The 13134-nt window shown below is 53.2% G+C and overlaps 1 protein-coding gene across 1 annotated transcript; it reads left to right on the top strand.

Annotated features, from left to right (window-relative positions):
- Positions 1 to 9067: 9067 nt before the first annotated feature.
- ZSCAN5B (zinc finger and SCAN domain containing 5B) lies at positions 9068 to 12006 on the top strand. The gene is made up of 4 exons (XM_055146492.1): positions 9068 to 9433; positions 10179 to 10364; positions 10827 to 10887; positions 11228 to 12006. The coding sequence occupies exons 1-4, from the start codon at positions 9068 to 9070 to the stop codon at positions 12004 to 12006; spliced, it is 1392 nt and encodes a 463-aa protein (XP_055002467.1).
- The last annotated feature ends 1128 nt before the right edge of the window (positions 12007 to 13134 follow it).

Here is a 13134-nt window from a genome sequence, read left to right as displayed (position 1 = left end):
TCCTTTGTTTGTGGGGTCCACAGGGCCGCGTGGATGAAACCCCGCTGGGGCGCTCCCTGAGTCCCAGGGGCGTCCGGGCTTCTCTTGACTCGCAGCTGAAGGCCCACAGCCTTTCCCACTGTGACAAAACTTCAGTTGGGCACCACAGCAGCAAGTGCAAGTCCCTTCCCCTCCAGGGGTCCTCTCCTGCCCAAAGGAAGCACTGAGGGACAGAAATAAGAACCAGGAACAAAGGGAAATGTCCTGAACATGTATTTTTGTCAACTTCTATTTGTCTCTTTAACCAGAGGGCACAAATGATTTGATTTTCTTTTTGATGCGACTGCAGGGGCCAGAGACAACCCTAGGATGGTAGAGTATCCGGTGTCCCTAAGGCCCTAGTTTGAGCCCCAACACTGCCCCAAAAGCCTGTAGGGCTGGGAGATGGCATCATGTGGTCCCCCAAGAACCAGCAGGAGTGACTCTTGAGCACCACCAGGTGGGCCCCAACATAGAAAAAAGTTACTAAATAATAGAAGATCAGGGTATTTGGGGATGCCACACCAGCCTGGCCTGGAACTTAGCATCAGTAGTGCACCTTTAAGACCCTGCATAGGGCCAGCCAACAGGTGGGTATGACCCTCCCTGCCCCCAGGACAGTGGGGACAGGCAATGGGAGGCGGGAAAGCAGCAGGAGCTGGTGGGTGGCAGTCAGGCCCTGGGATCCTGGAGGGACCCACAAGCAAGTCCTCAGAGCCCAATTCACCCACCGCCAAACAGATAGAATCACCAAACACCAAAAGACAAAAGATAGAAATATTACTAAAAAGAAAATTACTGGGGCCGGAGCAATAGTACAGCGGGTAGGGTGTTTGTCTTGCACATGGCATCCCCAAGCACCTCCAGGAGTAACTCCTGAGTGCAGAGCCAGGAGTCACCCCTGAGCATCTCTGGGTGTGATCCAAAAAGCAAAAGAAAAAGAAAATTACTGACCAGTATTCCTGAACACTGATGCCAAAGTCTTTAACAAGGTCTTACCAAATTGACTCCAACAACATATCAAAATATCATCGCTTATATGCCATTATCAAATGGGATTCATTCTAGAGATGCAAAGATAATTTATGAAAATTAATTAATGTAATATACTATATAAAAAAGACAAAAATTAGGGGCTGGAGAGATAGCACAGCGGGTAGGGCATTTGCCTTGCACGCGGCCGACCCGGGTTCAAATCCCAGCATCCCATATGGTCCCCTGAGCACGGCCAGGGGTAATTTCTAGTGCAAAGCCAGGAGTAACCCCTGTGCATTGCCAGGTGTGACCCAAAAAGAAAAAAAAAGATAAAAATTAAATGGCCATATCAATCAACGTAGAGAAAGCTTTTGATCAAATTCTTGGGGCTGCATCAGCCTGTTTCTCCCCTCCAGCGGCCCTCCCCCACCTGCAGCTGGCACCCGCTTTTTGGCTTGCCTGCACTCCCCACTTCTTGTTCCCCCACAATCATGAACACCACACTGAGGTATCTGGGTTCATGGTCCCTCCAAAGACTGGAAAGGGGGGCTGGAGCAATAGCACAGCAGGTAGGGCGTTTGCTTTGCACGAGGCCAACCCGGGTTCGATTCCCAGCATCCCATATAGTCCCCTGAGCACCGCCAGGGGTGATTCCTGAGTGCAGAGCCAGGAGTAAGCCCTGTGTATCACCAGGTGTGACCCAAAAAGAAAAAAAAAAAAAAAGACTGGAAAGGGACTAGAGGGCTGACCGAGCCCACACCAGCCTGAGCCCAAAGCACCTCTTACCCCTGTCCCCACCCCAACTTCTTAAAACAATTTGCCTGCAGTAAGAAGAACTGGTTTCCAGCCCAGCCAGTACAGCCTTCCTCCAGAGCACCAGAAAAGGTCCTTCTTTTTTTATTGGCAGGGGTGGGGGGCATACCCAGAGATGCTCAGGGCTGACTCCTGGCTCTGTACTTGGGGATAACTCCTGGTGGAGTTCAAAGGACCTTATTGGGTGCTGGGGATCAAACCCAGGTCAGCTATTTGAAAGGCAAACAATTTAACTTCTGTGTCTCTCAACCCTTACCTATTTTATTTATACTCAATGTATGTAAAAAGACATATACAAATACAACTGTCAATGTATGTATCTATTTTATGAATATACCAGGTGTGTGTGTCTGCCTGGTGTATACATAAGTATATTTTGTAACCCCTGACCACAGTCCTCTGAGGCCAGAGACTGTCCAGCTAGTGTTCTCCAGATCTACAGAGGGGACTTTCGGCTGCCAATTAAGCATCCTAACAGACAAAAAGGAGAGTAGGCTCAGGGTCATTCACCTCCCAGTAATGAGTGCCTCTGCCCAGGACGCCCTAAAACAGACAAGCCCTTGGCCTCCCTCTCCCGCTGGCCTGACTAATCCGGGTCAATTAGGAAGCCCCTGGGCTAGGAAGAAAAACCTCCAGATAAGGACAAAGAGGAGGAGGGCCTGGGGCTGTCAACAGCTGCATGCCTGAGGGAGGGAATGAAAACTCTGAACTAACCCTGACTTCCTGGGCTGCCACTGCCTGCCAATGGAGACTGGGGGACTGTGGGATCTTCCCCAGCAGCCGCTCACTCTTCTCAGATCTCAAAGTTCCTTGCAGGATCAGAATAGCCACAGTTCTCTGCAATGGAAGCTTTGGAATGAAAACAGAGGTTTTTTCACTGCCTCTGATCTCAGTAGCAGAGGTCTCACCTCACTGCATTAACCCTGATTCCATCCCATCAAAGCATATGGTCCTAGAACCCCACCAGGAGGGACCGCTGAGCACCAGCAGGTGAGGCCCTAAAACGAAAATTCTACTATTAGGAGGGTTAATAACTTAGCAGTTTATCCTAAAATGTATTGTGATTAAAATATATATAATATGAGGACTCACAAGTAAGTCGCTGAAGAGGAAGAAAGCAACATGCCACAGAGATGCCATCAGACCCAGCACCAGGCTATCTCATCTGGGGCAACCCAGAGAGGGGTGGGTGAGTCCCAGCACCACCCCCCAGAGAACCATGACAGCCAAAAACCTGCAGAACTCAATCGCCACCATGCTCACGGCTGATCTCCACTGGCTCAAACAAGCCTCATCCATGAGGAAATCTGCTAAAAGATCCAGGGAAGCTAGACTTGTGACCAAAATCTTCAGGCTCTCCTGGAGTCGGGAATGGTCGACCTACCCCATCTCCTTGTGCTTCCCCATGCCCAGGAACTGCCTCTGGTGCTTTCTAAGCTCATTAAGGGCCCTGATCCAGAGACTCACAAATAAACCTGGAAGAGGGGCTAGAGCAATAGTACAGCAGGTAGGGCATTTGCCTTGCACACAGCAGAGCTGGGTTCGATTCCCAGCATCCCACATGGTCCTCCGAGCACAAGCAGGGGTAATTTCTGAGTGCAGAGCCCGGAGTAGCCCCTGAGCATCACTGGGTGTGACCCAAAAAGCAAAATAAAGAGATAAAAATAAATAAATAAACTTGGAAGAGAAAGAGAGCAACACCCGACCCCATAGTCAACATCCAGTTAAAATTTTAATTCTAAGAATTCCTGGAGCCCATGCCAACTCTCTACAGGGGCTTAATGGCTCCAGGTGATACAACAATTTTCACACACTTTCCTCTAGAGAAACTTTTTGGATCATCTTTAGCGAGTTATTCATAACAAGCAATACAAAATAAATCATCATGTTCTGTTTTGGGGGCAGGCTTGGGGGGTGGGGTGGAATAATTCAAAATATGATGGTGGGAAGGTGTAATGGTGGTGGGAAGGTGTAATGGTGGTGGGATTGGTGTTGGAATATTGAATGTAACCAATTATTGTGAACAACTTTATAAAAATAAAATTTAAAACTAAATAAATTAAATTTGACTTTAAAAATTTTAAATTTTTAATTTAAATTAAAATTAAAAAATAAAAATGTATAATATGAGGTTGGAGCAACAGTTCAATGATTTGCAGAGGTCCGACCAGTGTTCAATCCCTGAACCCCTGAGCGCAGAACCAAGAGTAAGCCCGGAGTAAATTCTGAGCACAGCTTGGTGTGCCCTGCCCAGCCCCCATAAAAAGGGATTAAATTTAACCTGACACTAAAAGCTGAAAGTTAATTTTTTTTGTTTGTTTGTTTGTTTTTTTGGCTTGGGGGCTACCACCAGCAGTCTCCAGGGCTTACTCTGAGGACTTTTCTCTCTGAGCTCAGAGAGCTCTCCTGGCAATGCTCAGATCATTGCTCAGATCATATGTGGTGCCCTCGGCTATCTGTGAGGCAAATGCCTTAACCTGGGTTTTGTCTCTCGGACTGCAAAAGGTCTTATGTTCTTTCAATGATGCTCCTTCACTGGTGGCTGGGACAGAATATTTCTGGGGCAAGTATGGGGCCCGAATGATTCCTGTTGGGTTTTTGCTGCCCCCTGGTGACCAGTGCTCCTCCACGCTGATGTCCTGATGCACTTCGCTTCCAGCGCTGACGAGGAAAAGCCGGAGACTGGACAGGGAGAGAGCGCTTGCCTTGCACGCGACCAACCCGGATTCGATCCCAGGTTCGATCCCACCCCCTGTGACCCTCAAAACCAAAACAACACAGGGTCAGTGTGTGCACAGTGTGAACAATTGCGGCTTCTCTCTGGGGTCGGCAGATCCCGTCCCCCACCACCGCATCCCACGGAAGATATGTTGCCAGCAGTGCTGTGTGCAAGTGTGTGTGTTGCCTATCAGAAGGACACGTGGACCCTAGTTTTTTTTTTTTTCCTTTTTGGGTCACACCGGCGATGTACAGGGGTCACTCCTGGCTCATGCACTCCTGGCGGTGCTCGGGGGACCATATAGGATGCTGGGAATCGAACCCGGGTCGACCGCGTGCAAGGCAAACGCCCTACCCGCAGTGCTATCGCTCCAGCCCCTAAGATCCTAGTTTATTGCAGCGGAAAAGGCTGGAGTTCTTTGGCCCCTGGGCACGTCGGTCAGTTCCTGAGGGCCTGTTGCCAGGTCGGCGACCGCAGCGTGCACTACAACCCCTCTCAGACAGGTCATATTCCCCCGCAAGGGGCGAAAGGAACCGACTGCAGGCGGGGACGGTGGTTCCCACTATAGAACCCAGTTTTCGGAGTGGGAGCCAGGGCCCAAGGAAGTCCGGTAGCAGATGCCGCCAGGCGCTCGGCCGTAGCTGAGGCGCGAGCTCAGCTCAGCCCCCAGACGCACTGTAGACCCAGGCTCAGGAGCGCGCCCGTGTCCGGGTGAGTATGCGCGCGCACCGCCTCGACCCCTGCGGGTTCGCACCACTTAACTCCCTGCTGCGCGCAAGAGCCAGGATGAAAGGGGGCGACTAGAGGACACTGCAACCTGCCGTGCCAGTGAGAACCCCAACTATGTGCCAACACCACGACGGAGGGCAGGGCCGGGCTGACAGACATCGTGGGGCCTTCATCGTGGTCGTCCGATTTGATTTTGAAGAACTGCATCCAGCAGGACCCTGGGCCCACTAGGGGCTGCTGGATCCTACCTTGAAATCCTGGATCCGGAGTTTCCCGCCTTCTCATGGACTTACATGTCTGTCACCCCTACTTTCCCCGCATGGAAAATTTAGGACTCGCTGGGGCTGCAGCCCACCGAGGGACTGTCCTTTGCAGTTGTGCTAACTTCTCCCAAAGAAGCCGCCTCATTGCAACCCACTTGCTCTCATGGGGCCAGAACAGAACCTGAGAAACTTTTTTTTTTTTTTCAGGGGGCGGGATTGGGTCACTCCCCTCCTAGGGGTGCTCAGGACTTATTCCTGATTCAGAAGTCACTCCTGGCAGGGCTCAGAGCACCTGTGCAGTGCCCGGGCTGGAAGTAGAGCTAGCCTTCTATACCACTTCTTTGGCCCTAAAGACACTTTTGCACTGATAAGATCCCCCAGAACCGTCAGTACACAGAGCATTCAGACTACTGAGACACATGCATCATGTTTCTCCATCAATTTCTGTATAAGCGATATGTATTCTTACTGGGCGTGGGAGGGGGGGAGAGGGCCACACACATGGTGGTGCTCAGGGCTTACCTCTGGCTCTGCACTCATGGGTCATTCCTGGCAGGGCTCAGGGGACCCTATGTGGTGGATCAAATCCAGATCAGTCGTGTACAAGACAAATGCCCTACCTGCTCTATTATCTCCAGGTCCCACCTTGTATCTTCTTTGTATGTTTCTCAATTACATATGCTCGCCATTCTCCCTCAGGAAAATAGTTAACTTCTGGACCCTGTAGAGGCTGTGATGTCATTCTTATCCCTGTCCTGGGAAGAAGGTCTACCCCTCCTCTCTCTGCAGCCTGCATTGGAAACAGCTCCCCTGCTTGAGGTAGCTTGTGATCAGTAAGGTCCCCCTTCCTGAACTATTCCCAGTCTCTCTGTCTTCTTTGACTGCAGTGCCGAGAGTACTTAATTATGACAATGGGCTGGAGTGACTGCACAGGGGCTAAAGCACTAGCTTGCGTGTGGCTGACCCTAGTTCAGATCCCTAGCACCACATAGGGTCCCTGAGCCTTGCCAGGGGTAACCCTTGAGCACCACCAGGTGTGGCCCAAGAACCCTCATGGATGAGGTTTCTCAGAGGGTCAGAGCATATGCTCTGCATCCAGTAGCGTAGGTGCCAGTCCTGGCACATGCCCCCAAGCACTGTGTATGACTGCAAAGTCAAATAAAATCCGGTGTCACAGGGACTTTTACTAGAATAGCCTCAGTCTGGACACCACTTTTGTTACAAGGACTTTGCACACTACAGAATCTCCTTTCCTTCTCCATAGTTGTTCTCTCTCTCTCTCTCTCTCTCTCTCTCTCTCTCTCTCTGCCTTTCTTTCTCTCTCCTTAGTAGTGCAGCTTCTTTTCTTTTTCAGGGCTTTGTTCTCCGTTGTGAAATTTCAAAGCCACTGATTTCCAACTCGTGGTCAAGCCAGAGAGAGCTCAGTGGCCTGGAGGGAGTGCTTGGCATGAGGCCTCGAGTTCTGTCTCCACACCACACGGATCCCTTGTTGCCAAGCCCAGGTAGGGGTGCTCAGAGGCCGATGGCTCAATGAGATCGAGTGAATGAGGGAAGCGCAGTTTCATGGGAAGCCTCAGTCTTCTCATCCCCCAAACCCACCATGGTGTAGCTGCAGGACAGGGCATGAGGGCAGGCACAAGAGGAGGCACCATCCTGCTTCTCTGCACACCTATACAAATGACCTGGCTTCTGTACAGGGAAACCAAGGCAAGCCTCCTTAACTTCAGGACAGCTGCCCTGGTCTCGTTAATCAGGGCTCCTGAGGCACCCCCCCCACCCGGGAGCACAGAGACAGGAGTACCTCCTGTAGGCTCTTGAGTAACTCCAGGTATGACCCCAGAAAACTAAAACAAAATCAAATAAAAGGAAATCTGAGGGGCTGGAGCAATAGCACAGCGGGTAGGGCATTTGCCTTGCACTCGGCCAACCCGGGTTTGATTCCCAGCATCCCATATGGTCCCCTGAGCACTGCCAGGGGTAATTCCTGAGTGCAGAGCCAGGAGTGACCCCTGTACATCATCAGGTGTGACCCAAAAAGCAAAAAAAAAAAAAGAAAGGAAATCTGAGCCGGTTTGAGCCCCTCAACTTCAGCACACACAACTGGCAGGGACCTGGCTTGAAGTACAGAGGGTGGGTCTCCTAAAACTGGATTACCCACTTTAATCCCACATCATGTAGGGTAGGGCAGGGTGGGAGGCCTTGGCCTTAAAAGGGGCTGAAGCCAGGCTGGATTCCAGTTGCACATTTGGAAGAGACAGGAGGAGGTAAGTGCTGGGGTTACTTGGGAGGGGTTCTGTAGTGCTGGGGTCCAGCCTGCAGGACGAAGACAGATCCTGGTCTTGTCTGCCGCATCAGCAGAGCAGGGACGTGCTTGGACAAGGTGACGGGTACAGAGGGTGAATTTGTTTGGTTTTGTTTGTCGGTTCTGTGGGGGTCCTGGGCGCTGGTGGGGGATGGGGGTATCTAACTCGGGGTTCTGCACAGAAGCCTGTGCGGTAGCTTCTTGAGTCCCCCATCCCTGACTGGTGTGACCCAGGTTTGTCAGGCTGGTGCTCAACACAGGGCATGTGGGAGACTAGAGTTCCTGTCAACTTTTTTCAACTTTTGTTTCCTGTATGGCACAACAAACTCCGTCCTGTGTGTCAAGAGGATGGGTCTGGGGAGAAAGGGGATTCCAGGCAACCACAAATAGGGCTGGGCAGGACAGAGGGGGCAGAGATGAGTGCTGGGTGGGTGAGGGGCTTGAGGGGTGAAAGTTTTAGAACTAGATGAGAACATCTGGTGCTTTCGATTGTACTTTGGGTTTGCAGCTTTTGTTTTTGCTGTTTGTTTTGGGTTTGGGGGCCACACCCAGCTGTGCTTAGAGTTTACTCCTGCCTCTGCTCAGCGATAACCCCTGGCTCTTCACTCCAGGGTCACTCCTGGCAGTGCTTTGCTGGACATGTGCAGTGCCAGGCATCAAAACAGTGTTGCCTGAATGCAAGGCGAGTGTCTACTCGCTGCACCCTCTCTGCAGAACGATCAGGCTGTACTGATCATGCCTGGTTTCCACAGGGCGATTAAAAACAAACAAACAAAAAAGAAAAAAAAAACCCAAAACCAACAACAACAAAACCCCCTACATTTTCGGGCAAAAAGTAAAGTTCCAGGAGGGGAGTTCGTGCAGGGACCAGTTCCATTCGGCTCTGCACTCTCCCAGCTCCTGAGCACTGCTGGGTTTCAAGGTCCTTCACAATGCTCCCCCCCGCCCCCCCCACAAATACCCACAAGGAAAAGTGGCATTTTGGAAAACACAGATTGAAAAATTTCAACTGCAGCTGATATGTGAGGGTGAGGGCAGGGGTGAACCCTGAGAAGGGGTGCAGTCAGGCCCCTGCAGAGCGGTGAACGCTCAGTGGGGGTCAGCCTGACAAAACTAGGACCCCCTAGGACTCAAGGCCAGCTGGAGCCAGGTGAGTTCAGAGTTTGCTCCTGTTCTCCAGGTTCTGCAGGAACTACCTCCACCCACAGGATACCCCCAAACACACAGCACCCCAAGTCTGCAGCCCAAATGGCTTCATCTGAGACACCTTCGGTGGGCACGAGTTCTGCACCACATTCCCCACCCCCGATCCTGGAGCCACCCAGCAGCCCAGAGTACTGGCACACCAGCTTCCGGAGCTTCCGGGGCTTCCGACGGCTGAACCAGCAGCAGGACCCAGACCCACTGCAGGACCTGGTGATGCTGAGACATCTGTGCTGGTGCTGGCTGCGCCCTGATCTCCACTCGAAGATGGAAATTCTCGACATGCTGGTGCTGGAGCAGTTCCTCATCTCACAACCCCTGCACTTGCAGGCGCTGGTGTTGGAGAACGGGGTGAAGAACTGCCAGGAGCTGGAGCAGCTTCTGCAGAACCTCCAGAAACCCCAGAAATGGGTGAGTGGGATGCTTTGAGGAGGCGGGAGGGTTCCAGTCGGACACACTCTCAGGAGCAAAGGAGGTGTGAGTGCCTCAGCAGACAGGAGGGGCCCTGGCCATCCCATGCCTCCCATTCCCGGATGGTTCCCTGGCTACTCCTGACGCAGGGGGCTGTATGGCTGAGAGGGCCTGGCTTGGTCTCCAGGGTGGTCTGAGCTGGCCAACATCACTCATGCCGCTATGCACTAAGCATGTGATTCCCTCAGGAATGGCTGTGTGGCTGTGCCGGTTCACCCCACTTCCTGCATTCCCAGATCCATCAGGGGCAGGGTTGATGGGTAGAGAACGGTGTGAGATGAGAATGAGGACACAAGAATCCCCCTGAGTGTTGTGTCCAAATGCCAATCACACAGGTGACAATGACAGCTCCTATGCAAATGCCTGCCAGAATTGGTGTTGGGGACAGACTGGGCGGGGTTTGGTCAGCCACCCTTGCCTGGAGCACATTTACAATGTCTGTGCACTGGATGTGCACATTTGGGGTGCTCCTGATGTTCACATTAACGTTCCTCCAGAGCAGCCCCCGAGAGAGCTCTGTGTGGGGTCTCAGAAATCCAGGAGGGCGAAGAGAGCGCAGGGAGAGGCATCTGCCTTCCACACCGATGCCCGTTTCAGTCCCACAGCACATATGTCCCCCTCCCTGGCTGAGCACCACAGGTGTGGCTCAAACACACACCCCTGATTTTTAATTTACCCCCAAAAGAGTATCGTTACTGTAGACGGAAAGACATTTCTTGCACGACACTCGGATGCTGGGAAGGCCCCAGAGGAGGACAGCGTGCGACCTGAACCCCAGGACTCAGTGTGTGAAACACCTCCAGAGACTCCCCTGGGGGTCAGCACAGGAGGACAGGAGCCGCCGCAGACCTGCCAGGAATCAGGGGGACAGGTGAGTGGTGCGCCCCGACTGCGTTGTAGGCACAAATATTGGGATGGGTACAGGATGCCATGGTGGGGTCACCCCGAAATTCCCCCTCAAGGGAAAAGCTGAAACATCCACTGCCAGTGATGAACAAGCAAATAACCCAAGATAGTTTCCACAGAAAAGTGACATTCTGGGGTCACTTTGCAGACACCCAGTCCATGGGGAGGTATGATGGGGAAGTCTTGACCTCAGGTTGTCTTGTCCTGGTTCAGTCTTGGGGGGGGGCGCTGGCTTTGCAGAGGCTTGCCCCCAGAGCTTCGCACCCCACCCCCTGACTCCTAAAAGATTGGGACACAGTGCCACATCTTGGAGTGTCTGATGGTCAGCAGGGGCAGGCTTAGGAAAGCGAGCGCCTTGTCCCACTCTCAGTCCTCAGGCACTCAGCTGCATTTTTAGCCACCCCTGTCCCCATTTTTCTCTTCGAAGGTGTTCTCAGGAAACAGGCCAAGTTACAAGCAGGAGGCTTTGATGCCTGAGCTGGAATCAGGCAAGGAGGAGCTGGACACTGAGAGGGAGATGGAGCCTCTGGGGGAGATGGAGACTGAGCCAGGGATGGAGCCTGAGCTGGAGCAACAGGAGAAGGAAGAGGAGAAGGAGAAGAAGGAGGAGAAGAAGGAGGAGGAGGAGATCCTTCATCCTGGTGAGTGTGGAGGGGAAGCAGGTGTGGGGCCTCTGCACACCAGCAGAGCTGGAGGCCCGTGACTCTCAGTGCTGGGCTCGCTTCCACCCTGCCCTTCCAGAGCTTCTCATCCACCTCTTAGGCTGGGGTTGGGGTTCTCCACTGGGGGCTGTGGCTCATGCTGCCAGTGTTGTCCCACTCTCTGCAGGTTTTCTGGACACTGAGAGGAGTCGAGATGGAGCTTCTGGGAGCACTGAGGGTGCGCACAGGTTGCCAGGCGCATCCAAAAGAAAAGCTTCCCCAAGCGCATCAGGGCCACGGCGCTCTCAGCGAGCGAGATGCCCGCGCGCCGCCAGCCCCTCGGGATCTCCGCAGCGAAATGGAGCCTCACCTCGGGGCCGTGTCCCCGCAGCCAGACCAGGGGAGCGCCCCCCACTGGTGTGCGACCACTGCCCCAAAGTCTTCTTCTACAAGTCTCAGCTGGACATCCACCGGCGCAGCCACACGGGTGAGCGGCCCTTCAGCTGTGCAAGCTGTGGACGTGGCTTCATGCAGCCGTCGGACCTGCGCGTGCACCAGCGGATCCACAACAACCAAAGGCCCTACAGCTGCAGTGTCTGCGGGGCCACATTCACGCACCAGTCCACACTCACCGGCCACATGCGCATGCACACCCAGGAGCGGCCCTTCGCCTGCGACCAGTGCGGGCAGCTCTTCAGCCATCGCGGCAACCTCAACGTGCACCTGCGCACCCACTCAGGCCTCAAACCTTACTCGTGCCCCGTGTGCAGCCGCGACTTCCGCCAGCTGGGCACCTTCAATCGCCACAAGAAAACGCACCTGTGCCAGGACGCCCCAGAGGGCCCGGAGACCTCCGTTCCTCAGGCCAACCTCTCTGAGCCGCTTGACAGGCCGCCGGCTCCAGGTGCTTCCTCTGCTGCTGCAGATGACAAATCCGAGGTTACAGAGGGTGGCCTGAGACCATAGAGGTCACACTGGCCTGGCCATCGGCTGGCCTGGGGCCATCTATGCACAAAACTAGAATGAGCAGCTGAGAACTTGTCTTGCAAATGTGGGTTCCCTTGATCCCCAGCACCACATGCTCTCTCAAGCCTGACCCCAAGGTCAGCACATGTCATTTTAGACTCCCAGAGTATAGCCTTGGTGATTCTGCGTGATTCTGCGGGCAGTTGGCCTTTCTCTGAAGGGTGGTTTGGTTTTGTGACATTGGCTGTTTGATTTCTTTCAGGCTTATGGGCTTATGTTGCTATTTTCCCCGACTGTGTGTTGGTTAGTTTTTAACATTTTCCTAACAAAGCTGGAAAGGCAGCTTTTTCTCCTGTGATCTTTATTATTTCATCAGAAGCTCACTCAAATACACAGCATGTTTGATTGGTTTAAACGGACTGAGTCAGGTCTTCTTTGCATTCAGTGGTGGTGCTGGGGGCTTCCCCAGCCATGCCCCAGTCACTTTTGCCACTGCTGGCGCCAGCCCCGGCCCTCCCGCCTGCCAAGCACACACCCTACCTGTTACTATCCTGCACCATTCCTAAATACATTACTCATTACCAGTAGGTGCCTCATCTGGTACATCTGGTACACATCTACATGCCCTATCTCCTGCCCCTGTCCTGTCTGGTCCTTCCGAGGCTGTACCAGGTCACCAACTGGGCCCAGAGCCCCCTGACAGTAAGTCCTCTCCTGGAGCCCCATGAGAAGGTGCTGCATGGGGATTGCCCTAGCATCAGTTGTCTCACTCAACTGCACCCCCCCAACACACACACCCCTGTCTCACAGCAGCCACCTCACCATGCAGAGACAACCATTCTCTCCATCCCCAAGCACTCAGGAGTGAGGATCCTGGACACAAGACTGCACAGGAACACCAGACACACCAGACCCGCAGTCTGTGGCCCCTCTGCTCAATGAACTGCCCAGAAGAACCCCAACTGGAGTTGCAGCAGAGTTAGGGCTTTCTGAGCTACTTGGGGGGATTGATCCCAGTGATGTAGCTGCTGGGCCCAGCAGAGTCGTGACCCTAGAGCACTGCAGGACACTAAACCTGCCCCAGAACTATCTCTGCCTCCCTCTTTTCTCTGCAAAAATAATCACCCA

This window comes from Sorex araneus, chromosome 8 (assembly GCF_027595985.1).
Source record: "Sorex araneus isolate mSorAra2 chromosome 8, mSorAra2.pri, whole genome shotgun sequence".
In the NCBI taxonomy this organism is placed as follows: Eukaryota; Metazoa; Chordata; class Mammalia; order Eulipotyphla; family Soricidae; genus Sorex; species Sorex araneus.
Note: the sequence above shows the minus strand (reverse complement) of the source record. Positions and strands in the feature narration are given on the sequence as shown.

Excerpts from the sequence above, each read along its gene's own strand:
- ZSCAN5B (XM_055146492.1), top strand. The coding sequence starts at position 9,068 with ATGGCTTCATCTGAGACACCTTCGGTGGGCACGAGTTCTGCACCACAT. Across the intron at positions 9,434-10,178 it reads TCCAGAAACCCCAGAAATGG|AGTATCGTTACTGTAGACGG; the intron begins GTGAGTGGGATG and ends TACCCCCAAAAG. Across the intron at positions 10,365-10,826 it reads GCCAGGAATCAGGGGGACAG|GTGTTCTCAGGAAACAGGCC; the intron begins GTGAGTGGTGCG and ends TTCTCTTCGAAG.